Here is a 25,534-nt window from a genome sequence, read left to right as displayed (position 1 = left end):
AAACATATCCATTATAACCTGATAATGTTTAACTAAACCAGCTTTAAATAGTTAAGTTATGTACAGCTAAGCCACTAAACTGACCAGTTACCTCAACTGTACCTTTAATTAGCTGCAATCCAGCTAACTTGAACAATGCTACGTACTGATCTGTTAGCTAAAATATGTGAGACAAAGCTGACCTCAAGCTCACCTGAACAAGCTATTCAAGTAGTGATGATCCTTCGGTTGGACTGAATTGAGATTTTATCATTTCTAACTTGACCCATACTGTTTTTATCCAACAATTGTACCCATAAGCTAATCTAAATGGATCTGTTTTAGCTCTTAACTGAAACATTAGCTAACATTACCAAACACTTTTAGCTGCTAGACTGATTTTAAACAAATTGGTAAGTAAGCAAAAATAAACAGCTTCCTGAACTTTATCAGATTACATAAATGTGAAAATACTGTGTCTCATTATCTAACCACTTGATTATGTTGTTCTGTATACAGGGCCGATTCTAGAGTATGTGGGGGCCCTAGGCAAACATTCACTGGGGGCCCCTCGAACCAGCTTTTCATCACCACGCACAGCCCCACCCCCGGAGCGGAGCGGAGAAACGAAACGTATCTTATGAAGCAGCATTTAACAGCGCGCTATGCATGGGGCACCCTAGAGGGGGTTTCCAGACATGTCATTGCAGTCAATTAAAGGGGGTTTCATGTTGTCGTTGCTGTGGACCTTCTCAATCGACCTTCTTTGGGGGCCCCCTTCTGGTCCGGGGCCCCAAGCAGTTGCCTGCCTTGCCTGTCCGCAAGCAGCGGCCCTGTCTGTATACTACTTACTCTTAGATATTCATAGTTGAAATCTTATTTATGAACACAAACACAGCAGGGATCCCCCCCCTCTTGTTTTTATTTTACAAACTTGACATCCTGAAACAAAGCCTGAATTACTGAGCAGAATTTGTAGATAAATAATAAAAGTGAAATGTCAGCGAAGCGTCTGGATCGATAGCAGGGTCCCGTTGATGTTCAGGTGGATCCAGTTAGTGATCCGGCACAGATTCATCCCGCCTGTTTGGCCACAGTCTGACATCTCCGTCAATTATTCGGAGCGCTTTTTGCTAACAATTACAGATGACTTATTTTCCGCTCGGGCCTCTCCGCCATTGATCCGCTCCTTTCTGCCAATATCTCTCGGTGCTGAGGACGCTGGAGGTCCAGTAAAACTGACCTGAGTGCTGTCATCACTCCAAACTGAGTCTGAGCTCCAACAGTTACCCAGCAAATGACTGTCAGGTATTCCCTGTCTCTGGATCAGTGGGACCGTACATTCAAACTCAAACTAAATAGACAATTAGGTTTCAGAACACCACACTGGAGGTTTGCATGTTTCAGCCCATTAGCTGCTCATCACGTCTACTCAAGTTTCAAGTTCTGTATAATCAAGTGGAGCAGTCTTTGGCGATGGATTTACTCCCACAATGCAATGTAAGGCAAACAACTACAATTAAAAGCAAGTTATAGCGACGTACGATTGTAAAAGATTATTATAGGCCTTCAATATGAACATGAATGATCTTGTAGACAGTATTGCAAATCAATAAACTGAAGGTTAGCATGAATCCAGTACATGTATGCATAGTGATAGTATAAATATACAAACAGGTTATAAAAGCATGTAGTCTTGTGTTTTATGGTTTACCTTGGGTATTTTTTTTACAGAATGTGTAAAACAATAACAATCTGTCTTATCAATAATATGTACTTAAAGGTGGGGTATGTAATTCACTTCAGAAACACTTTTTGTTATTTTACATGGAATGCTCTTAACATCCCGATAGCAATGAATCCATTAAAAAATGTCATCTGTGGAAGCCGTGGCGCTGTAAAAAGCACGACCAATCACCTGAGCCGGCCCGGCTAAAGTAACTGGATGGCCTACCTGCCTGTCAGCCTGTGCACAAATTTATCTCGTGCCCTCATTGGTCATGTGCGCGTTCGTGTGTGTTGGAGGAGGGGCTCTGTGAGGAAGTCTGAAGGAAGGGGCAGATTTTTTCCGGTTGTGTATTTTCAAATTCTAGCACACTCGAGCTGGTTTCTCCATTCTTACCTACCCTACCTTTAAGTATAATTGATCTCAAGTCAAGCATCTGTCACAGTACAAACTAAGTGACATATGTGATAAACTTTGTGAGAATAAACTTTAAAATGATATAAAATCCGACGCTTAAGTAGCTATTTGGTTTCTTCTGATTTCTATGAAAAACAGCAAAGCCTTTAACAATTATAGCATTTCTTCTCAGGCAGGTAGAGCCACATTCAGGAAGTTCATGTTCCAGGAGTACACACGTAAATATGTGATGTAAAGTGAAGTTAAACACGAGTTAAATCAGAAAAGAATAATCACTACAAATGTTTTTAAATGTAAAGCATGATGTTTATAAACCCATTGAGAGTTTGAATATATTCTAAGAAGTAGACAATCATCTCCCACAGCCTGCTTTACATACCAGGAGACTCTTTATGAAACCAATCTGCACTTCTTTCAAATGAGCTTTTAAAGTAATAAGAAAGTAAATTAGCTCTCCGATATTCAGATATGAGCGTTAACTCTGCAGAGAGGGTCGCGGCCTTTCTTCTGAAGGACTCAGACATAATCCAGAGCAGCAGGAACATCAGCGAGAGCTTCATCACCTGCAGGTCTGATTTACTGTAGACTGCACGCTTTGCATATTGGAATAAGAAGGGTTTAATACCACGGAGACGTTACTCAAGAAAAGAGGCAAAATGAATAACTTAATCAACAGGATATTAACAAAAAGTAAAGATTTTTAAAAGTAAAAAAATAAACTAATGTCATAGCTGTTAGATTTAAGATTGCGTCACTTTTTTTTGTTACTTTTCGCAGTTTTTCATGCTCTCCCTTTTTAGTAAATAACATGTATTTCCAGATCATTTTAAATACAGAATTATATTTTGTGGTTAACTGAAGGTTGAGGTGGAAAGAAATCCTACATTTTCAGCTAAATAAATATGTTAAAAGCCTCCTGGATCAGCAAGAAATGGCATTGTAACAAAGCTGAAAACAGTTTTTCTGAGAAATGCATAAAAAAGGGATTTCTTTGAGGGACGCGGTTCTCACAGGACAAAGCTACACACATTTGATGATCTTGAAAAAGATATGACGCGACCAAATAGAAAAGGTAATCAAAGATCTAGCACAGTAACATGCTGACACCTTTGGGGAAAATATCCAAAGCATATGTGAAAAACATCTGAAAGAATTACCCAGAAATATAATTAAAATGGACCGAAAATATGTTGAAGATGTCATTTAATATTGTGAAATATGTCAACAACAATATATACAACATGATCTTACAGGATATGATGCATTGCTGCAGATTAAATTACTCAACCGTTTATAAAGGAGGTAAGAACATCTACAGCAGTAAAATGCTGAACAATATTGGAACAATATCCAAATAATATGTCAATGAAGTCTGAAAATTCCCTAAAAATGTCTAAAACATTTCTAAAACTGTTGTCAGAAGAAATGTCCTATAAATATGTCTGAAAAATGATTCAAAATGTTTCGAAAAAATCTGAAAAATACATGTAACAGGTGGGGTACGTGATTTATTTCAGAAACACTTTGTGTTATATTCCATGGAATGCTCTTAACATCCCGATAGCAATGAATATATTAAATGCTTTGACAATAAATACATACACAAATGTCATCTGTGGAAGCCGTGGTACTGTAAAAAGCACGACCAATCATCTGAGCCGGCCCGGCTAAAGTAACTGGATGGCCTACCTGCCTGCCAGCCTTCCATCTGTGCACAAACTGATCTCGTGCCCTCATTGGTCGTGTGCGCGTTCGTGTGTTTTGGAGGAGGGGCTCTGTGAGGAAGTGGCAGATTTTCTCCGGTTGTGTATTTTCAAATTGTAGCGCATTCGAGCTGGTTTCTCCAAAATTACCTACCCGACCTTTGAATGTCTTGTAAAAATGTCCAAAAAATATGGGAAAAAATGTACGAAAACATATGCACACACACAAGGGGGTTTAAAAGTTTATGCGTTTATCCAGAAAAAAAAAAGAAGCTTGGTTTGGACACTTTACGTGCAGAAGAAACATTTCTATTAAAGAAAGAATTATACATTTCTGTCTTTTTATGCCTTTATTAGCTACTAACTTGAATTGTTATTCAAATTAATTAATCAATTATTTTTTAAATTGTATTGTAATGTAGAGACAAGGCTTTTATTGACAATCATGTATTGCCTTCCAATTATTTAAAAAAAAAAAAAAATTATTAAAAAGAAAAAAAGGGGGGGGCCCCCTAGGTTGGGAACCCCTGTTCTAGATGATGCATTGCTGCGGATTAAACTATTCAACAGTTTATAAAGGAGGTAAGAACATCTACAGCAGTATCTTTGCACTGGGGTATTAGTACTAACTGCAGATAAGGATCATAACACTCCCATTATCACTGAGAACAATGTTGTGTATCTACCGTACATTAAAGCTTGTCTTATTTAATATCTGCACTTTACGGGAACAGTAAAAAAACAAATCGCAGCGTCTTTTCTCGTCTCCATTAGATATTATGAGCGGGAATCAACTCGTCCCTGTAATTGGAATCAGCAGCTGTAATGAAACATAAAACTAATGTAAAAATGATCAAATGAATCCTCACAGGTGAAGTTGTTTAATGTTTGTTACAGTAAAACGTGGATCAGCAGCTGTGAAGGCTCTGAGCAGAATCACACAAACCATCCTGGCCTTCTGCCCACTATCTAATCTCCTCTTCCTCCTCCTCCTCCTCCTCTTCCTCTCACTACCTGTGATTTATGGCCCTGTGTTATGAAAGGTGAAGGCAACAACCGGTGCAGCAGCAGAGAGACAGTAATATCTGGGACAGCATTTACCATTTGATTTCTCTTAGCTGTTTTTTTCAATCTCAACCCGGCTGCTGTTAAACTGCTGAATTTCCCCACGGGATTAATTAAGCTCCTTCTTAACTTATTTTATCTTATCTTATCTTATATGCAAGTGATTAAGGACGAGGGGGTTTTATGGTTTAATGGTTCGGATGTTTAGATGATGCCTAAAGGAATTTAAGGGTGGGACCAGTTGACTTCTCTCTACTATAGAGTGGGACTGTGAGCTGTGTTCGGGGTGCTGAACTTCTCTATCCTCTGAGGAGGAAGTAGCTCTGTTCCTGCATTGAGATCGATTTCACTTGGCTTTCTTTATGACTTTATTAAATATAACAAAAGACAAACTTTGTCCATGAATACATTTATCAGTTTCTCTTAAGAATTTCCTCCACATTTTACTTTTATGCATGCACCGTGACACCAAGTCAAATTCCTCGTACATATCAACCTACCTGGTAATAAACCTGATTCTGGTTCTGACGTGTCTCCCTCTCTGTCTTACGAATCTCCAAAGATGAGCTGGAGCAGTGCTTCTCAAACTCTCTTCAGTAATGTACCCCCTTTGAAACATTTTCTCAGGCAAGTACCCCCTGACTGACCCCGAACAGTTTTGATATTCATGCATGAATTACAACAAACTAAGGATATTTCCATCTATGCATGAAAAAAAACACTACGAAAAAAAATTGAAACAGATTTTTCCAAGGAGTTTTTCAATTGAAGTGATATATGTTTAACAAACCAGTGAATAAAATGATATTATGAAAAACTATCTAATACAATACACACATTTGACATGTTTATACAAGGAAATATATTTTAGGAATATTTTCCTCGAACCATTTTGTTTTGTTTATCTCACGTACCCCCTGCAGTACCCCAACGTACCCCTAGGGGTCCGCGTACCCCCCATTTGAGAATCACTGAGCTGGAGGACAAAGACAGGGATTTTCTTTGTTTTCTAGAAAAGCTGCAGAAAGTTGACGACGTGTGTCCCTCTCTGCAGGTACGGAGACATGGTTCCTAACACCATCGCCGGGAAGATCTTCGGCTCCATCTGCTCGCTCAGCGGCGTGCTGGTGATCGCTCTGCCCGTCCCCGTCATCGTGTCCAACTTCAGCCGGATCTACCACCAGAACCAGAGGGCGGACAAGATGAGGGCGCAGCAGGTCGGTTACTAAGACGAATTAAAGAATAAATAATTATATGTTAAGTTGATAAAGAGAATAGTGAAACATGTCACGACGATGTGGTTAAATGTCTTGTTTGTGTCAGGCCAAAGGCAAAGTATAGACCAGGGGTGTCCAAACTTTTTTCACTGAGAGCCACATACAGAAACATATATACAGTATGACGGGTTGGGCCACTCTAGAGCAGTGTTTCTCAAACCTTTTCATACCAAGGACCACTTAACCAATAAAAAAACACTCACGGACCACCTAACTCCACAAATATCAAAAAACACATGGTTTTTCTAGAACAGATTACAAATCGCCTGAAAATGGTACAAACAGGTGGCAACATGTGTGATGAAGGTTTTGCGCTGGGCTATATCATGCAATCAAAAGTGAAACTTAACCTCGCTCCATTGCGGAGATATTCCCACGAGAGTGCGGAAAACTGTGAACTATTTCAAATGTGAAATGTTACCAATATACTCACGGACCACTAGGTGGCACTCACGGAGCACCAGTGGTCCGCGGACCACACTTTGAGAAGCACTGCACTCGAGGTATACTGCCTCATAAGTTCAGTTATAAAATGCTTTAAGAAACAAACAGCCTCCATCACAGCTCTCCAGAGGCTCTTATTTATTGTGTTAGCAGCTCATCCCTTAAAACAGAAGCTTCAGATTGGTGATCATAAGAGGAAATATGAATCGTAGATTTGAAGGTTTGTTATTGGGCTTTTTTCTGATCAACTTGAACATGTTTTCAACTTTAATGGAATGAATTTATTTATTTGTTAACACGTGAAAACTATGTAATACATTTGAACATATATATTTAAGAAGAACAAAATAAGACAAGCAGAAGTTTATTATACTTAAGTCATTATACTTTTTTTATTTGCTGAGGGTCAAAATAGTCGGCGGGCCGTAGTTTAGACACTCCTGATATATACAGTTAAAGATTCAAGGCTTTGACTGTCATGTGTGAATAGCTACTGTGTAGATATGACAATGAACATCTTAGGTCACAGGCTCCTCCAACAGTGCAACACAATACAAAAGATTATAGTGCAAGTAAATAAAATATAATATAATAGAAATAATGCAGAATAGTCGATATGCAGTAGATTAGATTAGATGACTTTATTGTCATTACAAAAATGCAAGCACAGTGTAACGAAATTAAGGAGGGTCTAACCAGAGTGCAGAGTTATATACAGAATTATCAGAAGTATGTACAAAATAAATGATATGTAAATAGATGGGAAATGTATAAATAAGAATAAATACATAGATAATAATTTGAATACTGATATATATATAAGATGCAACCAGATGAATGTTATGGATGTTCTTTCAAAAGTGAAGGTGTTTAACAGTCGTATGGCCTGTGGGATGGAACTGTCTCTGAGTCGGGTGGTTTGAGACCTGATGCTGCGGGTTACTCATAATTAAGAATAACTAATGATAAGTTAATAAAGAAAACAGTGTGTATGAAAGAAAATGGTCCCTATTTATATACATTATATTTTTAGTCAGAGACACTTTTTTTATTTCCTACAGAGCCTCGAACTATTCACATTTCTGGATGCACCCTATAAACTCTCATCTCGTGTGTGTGTGTGTGTGTGTGTGTGTGTGTGTGTGTGTGTGTGTGTGTGTGTGTGTGTGTGTGTGTGTGTGTGTGTGTGTGTGTGTGTGTGTGTGTGTGTGTGTGTGTGTGTGTGTGTGTGTGTGTGTGTGTGTGTGTGTGTGTGTGTGTGTGTGTGTGTGTGTGTGTGTGTGTGTGAGATGTGCTGACGGTGCTCTTCTTTTCTCTCTGTCCAACAGAAAGTGCGTATGGCTCGGATCCGCATGGCGAAGAGAGGAACAGCCAACGCCTTCCTCCAGTACAAAGAGGACCGAAACATCGGGGTGAGACACACACACACACACACACACACACACACACACACACACACACACACACACATACACACACACACACACACACACACACACACACACACACACACACGCACACACACACACACACTGTCAGTCAATCGTTTCTCACTATCGGGCAGGAAGGGTTGATTACGGTCCGGTTACCTCAGACAGTGATGGAGCGAGGTGGAAAGAAGATAGAAAATGAGAAAGACAGGCACTTTTTTTATTATATAAAAACCACGATTTAACTACAAAGCGCTTCGAGATCCTTTTACAAAAAACATAATGTATAAGGGCCATAAAATTCATTATAAAAGGACATTTCAATACAATTAAAAATGTCATAAAAGAGCCCAGCAATCAATCATAATCGGTTTTTTAACATTGACATAATTATTAATATTTTAGTCAACTGTATATTGTAATTGACATATTTTTAAATAATAATTGAGATTAGTTATTGTTCATAAAAAAATGTAACCTCCCTATGTTTATCAAATGTTGGTTGTTTTTTTCTTTTAAAAAGGAACATATCCAATTTCGACCCAAAATGTATAAAATCTTTCTAATTCTGATTAAGATTTTTCCCCAAATTAGCCGATTTTTACTTCATCCCATAAATTCTAAAACCAAAACAACAATTGAAGAGAGATACTTTAAGACAGTGGTTCTCAACTGGTGGCCCGCGACCCAAAAGTGGGTCGCGGGCCCATATCGAGTGGGTCGCAGATGTGTGAGTGAAAAAAAAAAAAAATTCAAACTTTTTTTTTGAATGTCCGATTTCCTCGCGCTGTGCATGCAGTAGGTGTTGGGCTGGAAGTACCGGAGACCGTAAACAGTTTTGAAAACTTCTGGGTTTTCAGCATGTCTGACTTTTTATGTTATACAGTTCAGCTTTGATTCCATCATCTCATTAAACCTTTTTTAAAAGCATTCTTTAGTTCTGTGATATAAGGGAAATATGCACTGTACTTCACTGATTTTTTGTTGAATAGATTTGAGTGTTGTGGAACATAGTGACATCACTTGCGCTCCTATTGGCTAGCACTCTAACACATTGTGCGTGATAGGCTAAGGGGCGGGACATCTCTAAGCTGTTGAGCAATCACAACACAATCTACACATGGTCCCAACTTCAAAGAAAACCTTCCCATTTAAATATATTTAATTAATTATTCATCTCCATTCTTTCGCAATGGGTCGCTCGGATTGAAGCTACTTCCTAGAACTTTGGGATTTTAGCCTTTGCAGACCATTCACATGCACACAAACGTATAAACACACAACAGGAAAGGAACCCTAAAAAGCATAATAGGGCCTCTTTAAAGTCTGCTCTCCAGGTGCAGCCTTTTATTTCCTATTCAGTATTTAGACTTCTCCCACTCACTGCAAAAAGAAAGAATAACCTAAAGGAATATTGAGGATGTTAAAGTGCAGCTGAACTCTGTGAACATCACTGATCATCATCTCTCAGTTTCATCACGACTCTGAGACTTTCTGGGTTTCAATGTGTTATCGGGGGAAATGACTTTAAGCTGCAGGTAGAGAGTGGATAGATGTGATGAATACACACACACACACACACACACACACACACACACACACACACACACACACACACACACACACACACACACACACACACACACACACACACACACACATCCAGACATTGTACTAATCCCTCTCCTGCTCTCGGTAAGAAAAAGAAAATGACTTTTGGATTTAAAGAGTGTGTGATGAGGAAGAGGATACAGCAGAACAAGAGAGGTGTGTAAAATAAGAGGATGAAGGAAAGGAGGGAAGCAATGGTTTGCTATCAGGAGAGAAAGAGGACGATCAGACTTCCTGTTGGGGTTATCTTAACAAAAGATGGAAAAATCTGCCTTCTGTTGAACTGAGTCTGCTCGAAAAGTCAGACCAGATAAATCTAAAGAGTGGTAACGCAAATGTGAGAGATTTAAATGAAAGAAAACAGATTTAAAGATATGTTGAAGGTTAGTTAAGTATTTTTAGAGGGAACATCAAAGATTAGTAAAGGTTAGATAAGCATGCATTATTATTTGTCAACTATTTAAAACTAAATATCTATCCTTTAGTTCTTTATCCAATCATTTAGACTTTTCCAATGATGTGTACTAAAATATTGATTCGTTTGACTGATTGCTTTCCAAAGAGCACCTCAAACAAACATTGGGACCAGAAAATTATATATAATATATTTTAAATCAGTGTGCTATTTAACATTTGGCTCACAAATATATAAAATTAAAATTTTCATTTATAAATCTAATACTAACTTATATCTCGTTCTTATTTACATTTTAAATCTAAACAACCCAATAACATATATGGACAGTATTAGTTTCTTTTTGTCTGAACTACAAACTCCTCTTTAACTTAATTAGTTCATTTGTTTTGGTGATTTTAAATCTTCAGTATCCAATGATGTTTTTGTTTATTTATTAATTTATTGTCGATTGTGGTTGTCTGGCCTTATACAGGCGATATGTGCTAGTTAACTAATTTGCATATATTTGTGTTTTTTATTTTGTGTGTGTGTGTGTGTGTGTGTGTGTGTGTGTGTGTGTGTGTGTGTGTGTGTGTGTGTGTGTGTGTGTGTGTGTGTGTGTGTGTGTGTGTGTGTGTGTGTGTGTGTGTGTGTGTGTGTGTGTGTGTGTGTGTGTGTGTGTGTGTGTGTGTGTGTGTGTGTGTGTGTGTGTGTGTGTTGTGTGTAGGACCCTGACGGCTGTGTGAAGAACAGATCAGCGTTCGACCAACAACACAACCACCTGCTGCACTGTCTGGAGAAAACTACGGTGAGGAACAAAAACATGTCTCATATTCAGCTAAATATTCAGAGCAAGAACCAACACTCTGGCACCAAGACTCGGCCCTCGTTTGAATACCGATCTGCAGACAGAGTACTGCCCTGTATTACCATCAGTGCTCGACACTAACGGCGTCTTATGAGAGACAGAACAAATCTTTAGGACGCTTTGAACCAGGGCTCGAGCTTAAGGACCTCCCGTCGTCCCGGGGCCGAAAAAAATAGTGTCAGGGAGGATAAAAAATAATTTTGGGACGAATTTGGGACGAGAGTTAAAATAAAAATACCATGGTAACTCTACTACAAACGGCGATGAAAATGAAATCGACTGCACGTTGTGTGTAGCACACAATTATTAAACCTCCTTGTCAACATAAACACACAAAACATTTAGCAACCCGCGAAACACACACACACACACTCACACACACAGAGACAGACAGACACACACACACACACACACACACACACACACACACACACACACACACACACACACACACACACACACACACACACGTAAACTGTGTCCATGTGCTGTCAGCCAGCCGCACAGCTGGCTGTGCCCGCAAATTCCTGGCCCGCAAATTCGCGGGTCTATCTACAGTAGGCTATGTACTGAGTGTGTGTATTTCGCGGGTTGAGTGATGTAAAATGACAATGGTATCCCGTGGACGAATTCTGAAATGTTTTACCTTTACATCACAAAAACGCACAGCAGAACCAGACCCTGGAGCGCCGGCCTCTTTATTTACTTACTCCACTTCATCCCCTATGGGTAATAAGGCTGAGATGAGAACCCTCCATCGTATTTAGTCCTTAGCAACATGCTGCGCCTCTCCCCATGTATGGATGGGTACCGAGCCCCGGTATTAAACGGGCTCCGCCCGGGCCGGAATTATTAAAGACAGTGGTAACGTTAAGCTCCGACGTTATCTGACTTTTTATCGGTACTGGAGACATTTAAAAAATATATGTCATATGTAGTATTGCTACATAAACATTATATCGCAGTTTTAGTTTATCCAACTCCGTTTCTAATATGCAATAAGACTACAACATGCGTCTATGATGTATTTTCGAGCTTTCCAATCCAGACGAGATCTCTCTCTCCCGTCTGTGTGCGAGGGGGCGGGGCAGTTTGTAAAGGTCTCCTGACTGTGTTACAGACTGTCCTCCTGGTTAGTGGTTACTCTGGGTTCTGTCTTCAGGACAGAGTGTTGGATTTTTTTGGTTAATTGGATGGGACTTGATTTGATTCAATATTAGTAATTTTCTCGTTTGTGTGTTTGTTTAAATATATTTAGCCTTTGTCATGTGATTGACTGATTTACTCAAATAAAAAGGTTAATGAATTATCATCTAATGATTTGTATGATGTTTTATTTATGTTAAAGGTCACTTTGAATAATTTTAACTAATGATAAGTAGTAGAAAAACTAATATTTTAAATTCGGGACGGTCCACATTAATTTCGGGACGGCTTAGATTGTATTTCGGGACGGTTCCGGGAGGATGGTGAAAAAAGTTAGTCGAGAGCCCTGCTTTGAACTCACTGTCAACGAGTCGAGGGGATGCAGCTTGATTATTCTACATTATGGTCAACACATCTGCGTTAAATCAGCAGAAGGAGAGTTCGTTGTCACCGTGGTCTCTACTTCACTGGTATTTGTATCCGCTACTACTTGGTTCTGGTGTCAGGACATCCATAATATGCACAGAGACCTGAAGTTCAGATCTGCTTTCACACTTTTTGGACAGAAGTTGGTAAAAAATCTCACAAAATCTCACAAAATATACGTTTTTTTTGTAAATTATTCAACGGTGCAACATTCATATCACTCTGCATTAATACTATTTCACCGTGCAATTTGAGGATTATTTTAGTTTGTAGCTATAATATCATCATTATTAATTTACACATCAAAGTCAAGTCAACAAGTCAACTTCCATTTTGTGTGCACAGACAGAGAGATCGAAATACCGTGTCCCACAATCCCGAATACAGAAATACAAATATATATAAAAATATGTACAAATATGTATATCCTATATATACACAATCAACAGACACATTTATTCACATGTTTACATATTCATTGTCTTTATAAACTGCAATACAATGTGATAATGTGACCCCCCCCCCCCCCCCTCTCTGACAGAACCATGAGTTCACCAACGAGATGAACTACAGCGAGCTGTGCATGACGGAGTCGGTGGGCTTTAAGACGAGTCGCAGCACGTCCCTCTCCAGCCACCAGGGGGCGCAGAACAACTCGTCCGGCTGCTGCCCGCGCCGCGCCCGCCGCCGCGCCGCCATGAGGCTCGCCAACTCCACCGTGTCCGTGAGCCGGGGCAGCGTGCAGGAGCTGGACACGCTGCACCTGAAGACCACCTGCATACCCCCTCAGACGTAAAGACCACCAGCACTGACATAAATGATTAGTCTATTCTAACATTATTAGAATAGAGCGGCGCAGGGATGACGTTTTTAACCGGAAGTAAGCATCTGGTTCCCTCCACAAAAAAGCATTGGGATTTCTCCAGAGGATTTTGGAAAATAGCTCAAAATAAGATCTGTGGAAACGAACCTGTTTGATAAATGCACGTTTTGTTCAGCCGGATCATCTCCACATGTCTACCCTACTTTTATAATTTTTCGAATAATAAATCTAATGGCCAGAAGCAAAATGCTAACGTTATGCAATAAAGGCACTACAGGCGAGTCCAGCAGCACGACTTCAACGTCACGCCAACTTCAGATCCATATTCAAACACACAGATTCTAAATGTTTCAAGTTGAAGCGTTTGTTTGAACAGTCTGCAGGAGGCAGGGACTTGCTTTCAAGCAGAACAGAAACTAACTTAGAGGAGTGTTTACGTGTTCGGCGTAATGACGTACAACGTCCTCCACGACTTCTGTAGTCCTATTCAGCCACTTGGTAACAACCATCGTTTTTCAGACACGTCAACTCTTCAGAAATCACCAGTGGGGTCACTGCTGATGATTTAATGTCGTAGAACAAAACATGATCCGTCTCTTCAATGTGTCTCAACCACAGACCTTATTTCCAGCTGTTTTCCTAAATCCTATGGAGACATCCCATTGGCTCTGAGACGAGGGAACAGGAAGTGGAGAAATGCTGACTCACTTCCTGGTTTTAGGACTCGTTCCTGCACCACTCTATTATACCATTTTTAATAAAACCAGTGTGAAACATTCCCATGAACTCCAAATTGATCTACATATATACAATAAAACCATATATGTTGTGTTCCTCTCCCTCTCCTCAGCCGCTCCAGTCTGAACGCCCAGATGTGCGACATGAAGCTGAACTGCGGGGATCCGGACTTCACGGCCGCCATCATCAGCATCCCCACCCCCCCCGCCAACTCCCCCGACGAGAGCCTCCCCCCCTCGCCCGCCCCCATGCTGGGCATCCTGAGAAACACCCGGGCCACGGCCTACATCCAGGACTCCGTCAAGATCTCCTCCTTATAACCTCCGACCTTCTTCCTCCTCCCTTAGTAACCCACTCTTCCCTACCTCCTATTCCCTAATAACCTCCATCTGAACCCCTGATCCTGAACGCAGGGCACTGAGGCGGAGATTTTGGGGCGAAATACAGATACTTTGGGTTTTCTCTCACTTCCATTTCCCTTTTTTTGTGGATTAATGGAGATAAGCTTGAGAATACAAGAAAATACACAAAACTGGAGCTAGGAAATCAAGTTAAAGGAATCTGTAAAACGACCAATAATGTTTTTTCTGGATCCCTCCCTTATGTTTTTTGCCCCATCACAAACTCGGATACTTTGGCTTGCTCTCACTTCCTTTTTGTGGATTAATGGAGATACGTTTGAGAGAAATTGGCAGAAAATACAGGGAATCAAATTAAGGGATGAACCAATAAGGTTTTGTTCTGGATCCTGGATGCCCCGTCACACCCCCCCCCCCCCCCCTCCCCTGCACAGTCTGGACCCTTTGAATCTCGTTGCACAAATCTCGCCGGGGTTCAAACAACAGAAAAGATGCCAAGACTCCCAAAGAAAACATTTAGCGTCCCAAAACATGTGCCGTTGGGTCGATTCTGAGTGCCACTGGACGTAACGCTTTACAAATGGGGAACGAAATGACCCAAAGGAAGACAAGTTGACGTGTTGTTCCCGGAAACAAATCTGAAGGACTGTCGGACTCACCTGTGATTGGAAAAAGACGATCTGTAGACAACCCAACAACCCTCAGCGGCTCCTTTAGCTACAACTACTTTTTGGGTTGCGGGGAAATCCGTGAAAGGAAAGAAAAGACACGTACAGATCGGTGCTTTGGCTTTATTCCAAGCAGGATGGTTTCGAAAGACCTTTGAGCCTGAGTGCAATGACAACAATGCTCAGTTGGACCTCTTAAGCTTGAAATGTACAGGATGGAGGTGGAGATAAACCCCCATATCTACAATGGAGTTCAGGAGTAATGGATGGTCTCTTCACTGGCTCTGGTTCAGCAGCTGAAGCCCCTTCAGGTCACATTTTAAGGAGAGGTAATGAAACTTTGATCAGAATCCAGTTGGACGACGGGGGAAGAAACTTGAAAATGTGTGGAACCAGACGCTGCTAAAAACGCATGAATATCAAACTGATGTCTGCCGAGCCTTTTCACATCCCTACGCCGAGCTGGTCTGAACTCTACGAAGCTGAATCGAGCAAAAGCTGAGCAGCGCTGGACTGGGTTTTTCTAAAAAGGGACTTAAGATTCTGGGCTGGATTCATCTGGTCTGAGATGGACTCGTCTGGTCTGGCTGTAGCTTCTCACTGACGTCCAGACCGGGGAAGCCTTTTACTTTTTCAAAATATGCAACATTACAACAAGCAGGAAAAATAGCATCGACAAATGAACATAGTAATACCAATAATAATAATGTGTGTGTTATAAAAGAAACGACAGTAATTATTGCAGGGAACGTAAAGTGAAGCAACGTAGACATCCTCTTGTTGTTCGATCTCTTCAGAGAGAACGGGACGAGTTCTCTGCAATACATTAATGCAGCGGGAGAGGAAACAAAACGCCGACATATCCTCAGCGAAGTCAGCCGGTGACGTGCATTCTGGGTAAAAAGGGTTGTTTTGAACTTAATCATGAAGGTGGTGAAGAACCATCTGCAGAAATTGACTTCAAAGTCACTTATTTATTTATAATGGATGCTCCATCTTGAGCGCCAGCAGTGGAAAGTAACCCCTTAATATGGAGACCTACGCATGTGAAGTGTGCAAAGACAGGAGCGTTGCTTTAGGCGTGCGCCCTCATACCAAAATGCAGATTTCACCCGTAAAATTTTAAAGTGATGCCAGAAAACAATATTTCTGTTCGTCAAATATTTTATAATTACTGTCAAATTGTGTCAAATAGAGCGTCAGACGGCTACGGAGAATAATTATGGGATGGATGTCCAGTAGGTCAGGCAGCAGGCTGAGTTTCTTTTACCGTCCTTTTCTCTGTAGAGGAAGTAGAGAAACCGTAACTCGAGATTTTTGATGTTTGAGGTGCAATATATGACTCAGCGGTTTTAAGACATGAACACACTTTTATTTTCAGCTTCGCTCTAATGCAGGAGAGTCCAAACTTTATTCACTGATGGCCACATACAGAAAAACATCTGTATTTCTGGGCCCCTCACTAGAGGTGAGGTATAGCCTTAGAGGTTAAGTTATAAGTTAGCAAAATCAATCAAATGTAGGTCATTAGTTGAAGCAGGTTATATCTCGTGCACAGAAAACATCAAGTCAATTTTATCGATATAGCACATTTAAAACAACCTCAGTCGAACAAAGTGCTTTCCAGTTTTAAAATGAGACAATCAGCAATCAATAAAAGAATAGAGACATCATTGTACACGGGTAAAGATAGACCAAACGAAAATACATACAATAAACGTGACAGTAAAAATCAATTAAAACCAAGATAGCTTGCTGGGGCTGAACGCCAGAGAGGAGACATGGGTTTAGTATTAAGTAAAACTACTTTAAAGAGTCCTCTCCTGCTGATGTTCAGGTGTATATCAGTATGTAGTGTCTCTACTTTAAAGAGTCCTCTCCTGCTGATGTTCAGGTGTTTATCAGTCTGTAGTGTCTCTACTTTAAAGAGTCCTCTCCTGCTGATGTTCAGGTGTATATCAGTATGTAGTATCTCTACTTTAAAGAGTCCTCTCCTGCTGATGTTCAGGTGTTTATCAGTCTGTAGTGTCTCTACTTTAAAGAGTCCTCTCCTGCTGATGTTCAGGTGTATATCAGTATGTAGTGTCTCTACTTTAAAGAGTCCTCTCCTGCTGATGTTCAGGTGTATATCAGTATGTAGTATCTCTACTTTAAAGAGTCCTCTCCTGCTGATGTTCAAGTGTATATCAGTATGTAGTATCTCTACTTTAAAGAGTCCTCTCCTGCTGATGTTCAAGTGTATATCAGTATGTAGTATCTCTACTTTAAAGAGTCCTCTCCTGCTGATGTTCAAGTGTATATCAGTATGTAGTATCTCTACTTTAAAGAGTCCTCTCCTGCTGATGTTCAGGTGTTTATCAGTCTGTAGTGTCTCTACTTTAAAGAGTCCTCTCCTGCTGATGTTCAGGTGTATATCAGTATGTAGTGTCTCTACTTTAAAGAGTCCTCTCCTGCTGATGTTCAAGTGTATATCAGTATGTAGTATCTCTACTTTAAAGAGTCCTCTCCTGCTGATGTTCAGGTCTATATCCGTATGTAGTGTCTCTACTTTAAAGAGTCCTCTCCTGCTGATGTTCAGGTGTATATCAGTATGTAGTGTCTCTACTTTAAAGAGTTCTCTCCTGCTGATGTTCAGGTGTATATCAGTATGTAGTGTCTCTACTTTAAAGAGTCCTCTCCTGCTGATGTTCAGGTGTATATCAGTATGTAGTGTCTCTACTTTAAAGAGTCATGTTTAAAAAAACGACACAACCTTTTTGTCCGAATGCACGCCCTCGGCCAAACTCCAGCTGCGAGTATTTCAGTGAAGCGTTTTTTTCCCTCGACCGTTCAGAAGCGAGTGAGCGACGGCAGAAAAGAAGACGTACATACTGTAACATATTTTGTATCATAAACTTTCACCTGCATCTTCCAATCAAAGTCCTCAAACCAAAAAAAAGAAAAAGACAAAAAACAGTTAGGAAGAAGCCGCGGTGGTCCTGACGGCGTTCTGTGCATGAGTACGGTAGAAGTAGCACTACTGATCAGAGAGAAGGTAGAAGACACAACACGATCTCATCATCTGTTATTTTGCATGATGTCGCTTCCTCTCCTCTCATTGGTTTGTTTTCCTCATCCTCCCCGTCCCCCCCCGTCCCCCCGCGAATCTTTTCAAGACGAGTGTTTGCACCACGAGAAATAAAAACAGATTATATAAATGAATTTTAAAAATACAAATCATTCAGGCATGTTCCTCGCCAGAATGCAAAGTGTGTGTGTGTGTGTGTGTGTGTGTGTGTGTGTGTGTGTGTGTGTGTGTGTGTGTGTGTGTGTGTGTGTGTGTGTGTGTGTGTGTGTGTGTGTGTGTGTGTGTGTGTGTGTGTGTGTGTGTGTGTGTGTGTGTGTGTGTGTGTGTGTGTGTGTGTGTGTATGATGAGCAGTCACAAATATGCATGGATACCGTTGTAGGTATTTTATCTGTTTTCTCCTGCAGTTAGAGGCGACTGAGAGGAGGCCGAGCAGACGTCTGTTCGCTGGACGCTCATTTATTTAACTTTTTATTCTCTGTTTTTTATTTATAAAATACGTCTTACACAGTCGTGTCTTTATGTTTGAACTTGTGTCTGTAGCTATGGCTCTCAGCTGGACTTCACATCGTTTATTATAGTAATAAATACGAGTAGTTTCTGAAATAATTAGCACCATAAAATGTTCTAATTTGTTTGAATATTTACTAATTGGTTTCTTTATCCCACCTCACGGTCCGCTCACAAGCTTTCACAGGAGCGTTCAATCAGAGTCTGCTAAGAATTGCTCAAATGTGTTTGTGATTGATCGTAAACAGAGAGAACATTTATTCATTTGAACCCTTTAAGATTGTAATTTAGGCTGGAAGTTACATAACTCTCTCAAACATTAACAAACCCCGACTTCATCGATACATTTCAGACCATCAGATGTTGACTACATTCCCTGTTATTGCTAATTAAAACAATCCACAATGAAACTGCCAAATGAATTCATGCCCCTTTGGTCTTCCTTACAAACAGCATGCATCTGGTTTCTAATCCTTCACACGGACAGCAGGCTTAGCAGAATAGATTCCACATTTTTGTTAATTTCTACGTCACGAACCAGGGGTTTAAAGTGGGTATTCCAAATTGCTGAATTGAAAGGGAATTACTTTTCTTGTCATTAATTGTATCTTTGGTTGACCCTGGATTTGCAAACATTGCTTCATTGGAGGCGTGTGGTGCAGTGGGTTGTGCGTTGGTGTTGGGATCAGGGGGTCACAGGTTCAAACCCCACTGCAGTCAGCATGTCGTTGTGTCCCTGAGACACTTCACCCCACATTGCTCCTGTGTGGATTGCCCACAGTATTCAGTATGTAAGTTGCTTTGGATCAAAGTAATACTCTCTGTCATTTTGTAGGAACAAAAGTTTTAAATATCGTTTTATTAAAAGTATTATATTGATTTAGAATCTCATATTTTTAAGATATTTTTTTTCTATGAATAAAGACACTTTGCAATTGCTCTCCATCAGTAGCAATTATTAATATAAAGTTTGATAGTTTAGTACAGAGGTTCTCAACCTAAGGGTCGGGCCCCTCCAAAGGTCACCAGGTAAATCTCAGGGGTGGAAAGAAGCAAATTATTTCTAATACATAAATCTGTTTTCCCTTTCTAGAAATGTCTCCAACATTGTATTTGTAATGAAATAATGATTACATTACATGTTAGACACTTTCATCCAAAGCAACTTCCATACTCATTACTGTGGACAATCCCCACAGGAGCCATTTGGAGTGAAGTGTCTCAGGGACACAACGACATGCTGACTGCAGTGGGGTTTGAACCTGTGACCTGAATCCCAACACACAACCCACTGCACCACACGCCTCCCTGGGGTCAAAAACACTCCACGGGGAGGACTTTGTTGATTTTCTGGGGTATGAAACGTTTTTTTAATCAACACTTGGCTTTTAACTCAGGATGTGTCTTCGTTCATGTGGAGAAATATTAACAATGCATAAAAGAACATTTACCCCAAAAAGAAAACAGAAGATGTACGGGTTACTCGTACAGTTTATCGGATGTTTTTCACTGTTAAGCATTGAATATAATATGAAATATCCTTTCCACTTTGTCGGGGGTCGTCCCTTTACCCAAGAATTACAAATAAAAAGGTCTCTTAAGGAAATAAGTTGATAACCACTGTCTTAAAGAATACAAAATATCCAGGTATTACGATCTGTCTTCGGAGTCCAGCACCCATAGAACCAGGGTTAGTAACCTCCAGATGTGTGTTCTTCGCTGAAACAGGATGTTAAATAGCTTTTTAACTTTCCAAAAGCTCTTCCACTTTATCCGCATCTGGAGTAGTGTTTATGCAACAGATCCGTAAAGTGGAATCCCTCTTCTTCAAATCTAGCAAACTTTATTTATCTGACAAAGCACATTGGTCTCGTGCAGAGGAGACGAAGAGAGGTGAACACATAATGAAATGTGAGCTTTGATGATCTGTTGAGGTAATAAGCAGCACTTCAGATGCTTCTGTGTGTAACATGTTGTGTCCAGTGACCTGATGTCGGTGTGAAGTCTCAGAGAGCGTGGTGAGCGAATGAATGAAGGAGAAAACAGCATTAAAGCACAGAGGTGTATATTCCATTCCACTAATAAAGACAACAGAAATATGAAACACGGCTGCTTGTTTTCTGGACTGTTACTCATGGATATCACTGAGACAGCTGTCTGATTTACACACTGTATCTTTTACGGGAGGTAACTAAGTACATTTACTCATGTACTGTGCTTAAGTACAATTTACTTGTTCTTTACTTGAGTATTTCAATGTTATGCTACTTTTACTCCACTACATGTATTTAATACCTTTAGTTACTTTACAGATCTGGATGAATCATGTGAAATATAATCAAGTGTTGAATCAGACTTTAGTTCCACCTGGAGTACATCCACTGTAAGTACCTACACTCTGGTACTTCTAGTACAAGACCTGAGTACTTTTTACTCAAGTACAAGATCTGAGTACTTCTACTTTTACTCAAGTACAAGATCTGAGTACTTTTACTCAAGTTCAAGATCTGAGTACTTCTACTCAAGTACAAGATCTGAGTACTTCTACTTTTACTCAAGTACAACATCTGAGTACTTCTACTTTGACTCAAGTACAACATCTGAGTACTTCTACTTTGACTCAAGTACAAGATCTGAGTACTTCTACTTTTACTCAAGTATAAGATCTGAGTACTTCTACTTTTACTCAAGTACAAGATCTGAGTACTTTTACTCAAGTTCAAGATCTGAGTACTTCTACTCAAGTACAAGATCTGAGTACTTCTACTTTTACTCAAGTACAACATCTGAGTACTTCTACTTTGACTCAAGTACAACATCTGAGTACTTCTACTTTGACTCAAGTACAAGATCTGAGTACTTCTACTTTTACTCAAGTATAAGATCTGAGTACTTCTACTTTTACTCAAGTACAAGATCTGAGTACTTTTACTCAAGTTCAAGATCTGAGTACTTCTACTCAAGTACAAGATCTGAGTACTTCTACTTTTACTCAAGTACAACATCTGAGTACTTCTACTTTGACTCAAGTACAACATCTGAGTACTTCTACTTTGACTCAAGTACAAGATCTGAGTACTTCTACTTTGACTCAAGTACAATATCTGAGTACTTCTACTTTTACTCAAGTATAAGATCTGAGTACTTCTACTTTGACTCAAGTACAATATCTGAGTACTTCTACTTTTACTCAAGATCTGAGTACTTCTACTTTTACTCAAGTACAAGTTCTGAGTACTTATACTTTTACTCAAGATCTGAGTACTTCTACTTTTACTACACGATCTGAGTACTTCTACTCTTACTCAAGTACAATATCTGAGTACTTCTACTTTTACTCAAGTACAAGATCTGAGTACTTCTACTTTTACTACAAGATCGGAGTACTTCTACTTTTACTCAAGTACAAGATCTGAGTACTTCTCCCACCTGTGTATTCCTCTTCAGGACAGAAAAGGCACCTGGATGTTTGTGATTAAGTGTAGAAACTGATGTAACAGTGACATCTAGTGGTCGAGGTGGGGATTACAAGTACATTTACTCGGTACTGCACACACACATTTGAGATACTGCTGTTAAATGTCTTAAATGAAATCCTCCTATTTAGTTCGTCTCCATAGAAGTCCTTAAAACCAATACAAATAATCCAAAATGTATTCGACAAATAAACAATGATGTTTTATTATAGATTGGGAGTGAACATATGCAAATTACCATCCAGTTGATTATTAAATATTGCGCAAATGACATGATAAATTAGTTTTAGATTATATTGTAAGATATTAATCTTGATCTGAATCTTCAAATAGCCTTGTACTGTCAAACACATATTTTAGTTACCATATTTGAAATGCAGGAAATGAACTAAAGTACGTAAGTAAGTGAAGTGTGTCTAATATAGAATATCTTTACTGCCCACCAGAGACTCTCATTATATTGTAATGCCAACACTTTTAAATAAATTAAATAAATACAAAATTAAATGCAAAGACTTTTACAGAATGTTTCACACGTTAGTTTATCTGCTTTAAATAATTCAGGAGAGCTTCCTCCTGCTGCTGTTCTTCAACAATAGAACACAGACAGCTGTGAGGCTTTCATTCCCGCAATGCATCATGGGAGATTAGGTGGTTCCTATACCTGCGGTGACTCTTCTCCTCATTTATCCTCTCTGGCTCTCTCATGTTGCCTCCTTTTCTTTACCGGGTTTTCTCCCGATGTGGACGCGTTTAATCCGGCTCTGAAACTCGACCCGGTACCAGCACCGGAACCAGGGATACAAACTCACTTCAAAAACGCCATCAATCGGTTGTTTTTGGCACATTTCCTCCATTTGTTCTACCTGTTTCTGAGGACAGAAGCACCTGTTGCTCACCTGTCAGCAAGGAAGTGAGGAAACACGAGAGGAGCCGAAGAAGGAATATAACTAAAAACAAAATATAAAGGAGGGACAAACACACTTTTAGTCAACATGGATTTAATGGATTCAGGACCGAAGTTCAAACCGAGAGAGGTGAGTTCTTACCTGTAATATTAACCCGTACGTTACGTCACAGCCCGGACAGGTTAGTCGGTTTCACCCGAGATAAAAAAGTGAAACCGAGCAGAGTTTCTGTGTAGATATGAAACATAAGAGTATTAATAATCTTCATGTGATTTAACATAATCCATAGTGGGTTTTATCACAGACTGTAACGTGTTTCCCAGCAGGCTGCACTTGTTTCAATGGTTTTGTGTCATTAGTAATAGTTTACATACTATCTGTCATGACTGGTGTTGGATTACAGTACACACAATATGCTTCAGATATAACATCTAAATCTTTACAAGCTATTAATAATATCAATTATACACGTTAACAGTACAGATATTACTATTTGCTTATGTTGTGTCTGTTGTTTGCACTGGTTTTAATGGCTTTGTATGGTTTGTATTGGTCTATAATAATAATTTCTAATGGATACTACTCAAACATAACATAAGTAGGCTACATACAACATAAAGCAATCATTAAATTACTGAATAAAGCACATTGAAAAAACATATTTACCTTTTTTATTTGCTTATTATGTCGATTATTGTCATTGTTTTTGATTATTATGATGAAATAAATAGGAAAACAACACATTTTAAATCATCTGATGTGTTTTTCAGTACAGAATACACTGTTTCTAGTGTCTACTGCAGCTGAAACTATTAGTCCATTAATTAAGTAATTCATTGAATTTAAACTACCATTTAACAGGAGAGGATAGTGACTAAGTACTCGAGTATTTCCATTTTCTACTACTGAATACTTCTACTCCTCTTCATCTCAGAGGGGCATATTTACCGCACAGATTAATAATACAAATATATTTAACAAATATATGATGAGCAAATATTAAATATTATTTTCTAGAGCAATAGATGGATGGAAAAATGTCCAGATCAGAGACAAAGCTAAAATAAGTCCATATTTAAGGCTCAAAACTATATTTTCAGACACTTTAGCATGAAAAAGTACTTTAATGATGGTAAAAATTGTTAATTATACTTCTCTCTATTTACCTATTGTTGCAGCTTTAATGTTTATAAGATGCGCACTAGGTCTAGGACGTTAGCCTAGCTTAGCACAAAGACTGTAAACGGACGGAAACTGCTAGCATCTCCAGCTCTGTCTGTTAAACCTGGTGTTGAGCTGCAGTAACAGTTATTAAAAAGTGTGTGTGTGTGTGTGTGTGTGTGTATTTGGAGGTGCAGCTGTACGTCACACAGGGTGACAGGGTGTGTATCGCAGGATTAAACAAGTCAGTCAGCTGCAGAGAAAACATTCCGGCCAACACCCTGCTGCACTTTCTGAGAATAAACAGGTTCACACACACACACACACACACACACACACACACACACACACACACACACACACACACACACACACACACACACACACACACACACACACACACACACACACACACACACACACACACACACACACACACACACACACACAAACAAAAGACTAGACAGCCTACTAGATACAGAGTCAATATTTTGGAAATAGCCTACTCTATCATTATTTACAGATATGAAGTTCTCTTCTGCGATACTAAATAATTATTTGGTCAAGTTTCCCTTTATATTAACTTTACAGGATCTTACTTTCATAGGGGATGCTTTTAATTGTAGGCACTTTTGGGTCAACATTACATAAAAAAAAATACCCTAACCCACTGGTTCTTCATTTCAAACATCATCCATGTCGTGATTGTGTTCCCGATGGCTGTTTCTTTGAAAGCGTACTAACCTGTAAAGGGCTTTGAGATGCTGTGGTTTGAGGCTCACTGCACTAAAGACAAAGAGATTTAGACAATATGCTCATAGCTTAGTCTGTAACTGAGTCATGAGGCTAACACGCTTATGACACCAGCCTCAAGTGCGAGCAGAAGCTAAACATTATGAGCGACACGCTTTCTAGATATTGTCCAACTCTCTTTTTCTGACAACTCCTATTTCGTTTGTCTGGGTTGCTCTCAGTGGAGGCTTCCTGCGGGATCTGAGTCCGATTGCTTCTGTCTTTCACCATTTGAATTTTGTAAAACATCCAATCAAAGCGATGTTTCTCTCTGAGCTGACTCAGAAGTGACCAAAGAATCCTATCACACGCAAACCAACAACCTTTAGAGCCAGGAGAAGACACACACACACACACACACACACACGCACACGCACACGCACACGCACACACACAAAGGCGGGGGGGGGGGCGCAACAGCGGTAATTAAAGTTTAAAAGTCTCAAAATGCTACAATTACTGTCAAAAACTGGATGAATGTGAAGTATTTTGTTAAAGGAGGATGAAAGCGTAATTAAGGAGCACCATCGGAGTGACTTTGATGG

General features: G+C 39.7%; 2 protein-coding genes across 6 annotated transcripts in view; both read left to right on the top strand.

Moving 5' to 3' along the window:
* kcnd1 (potassium voltage-gated channel, Shal-related subfamily, member 1) overlaps positions 1–17,436 on the top strand; it is a 114,288-nt gene extending 96,852 nt beyond the window's left edge. For all 5 annotated transcript variants that reach the window (XM_079676905.1, XM_079676903.1, XM_079676902.1 and 2 more), the window contains 5 exons: positions 5,945–6,107; positions 7,940–8,023; positions 10,777–10,857; positions 13,031–13,281; positions 14,163–17,436. In XM_079676905.1, the coding sequence (XP_079533031.1) occupies positions 5,945–6,107; positions 7,940–8,023; positions 10,777–10,857; positions 13,031–13,281; positions 14,163–14,370 (787 nt within the window). In that variant the 3' untranslated portion in view covers positions 14,371–17,436. The remainder of the gene's footprint in view (positions 1–5,944; positions 6,108–7,939; positions 8,024–10,776; positions 10,858–13,030; positions 13,282–14,162) is intronic.
* A 5,425-nt stretch (positions 17,437–22,861) lies between these two features.
* The window catches only part of LOC307036702 (suppressor of tumorigenicity 14 protein homolog), a 36,169-nt gene continuing 33,496 nt past the window's right edge, over positions 22,862–25,534 (top strand). The window contains exon 1 of the mRNA XM_079677238.1: positions 22,862–23,165. Coding sequence (XP_079533364.1) covers positions 23,124–23,165 — 42 coding nt within the window. The 5' untranslated portion in view covers positions 22,862–23,123. The remainder of the gene's footprint in view (positions 23,166–25,534) is intronic.

This window comes from Notothenia rossii (assembly GCF_949606895.1).
Source record: "Notothenia rossii genome assembly, chromosome: 4".
NCBI lineage: Eukaryota > Metazoa > Chordata > Actinopteri > Perciformes > Nototheniidae > Notothenia > Notothenia rossii.
This window is presented reverse-complemented; position numbering and strand designations above follow the sequence as displayed.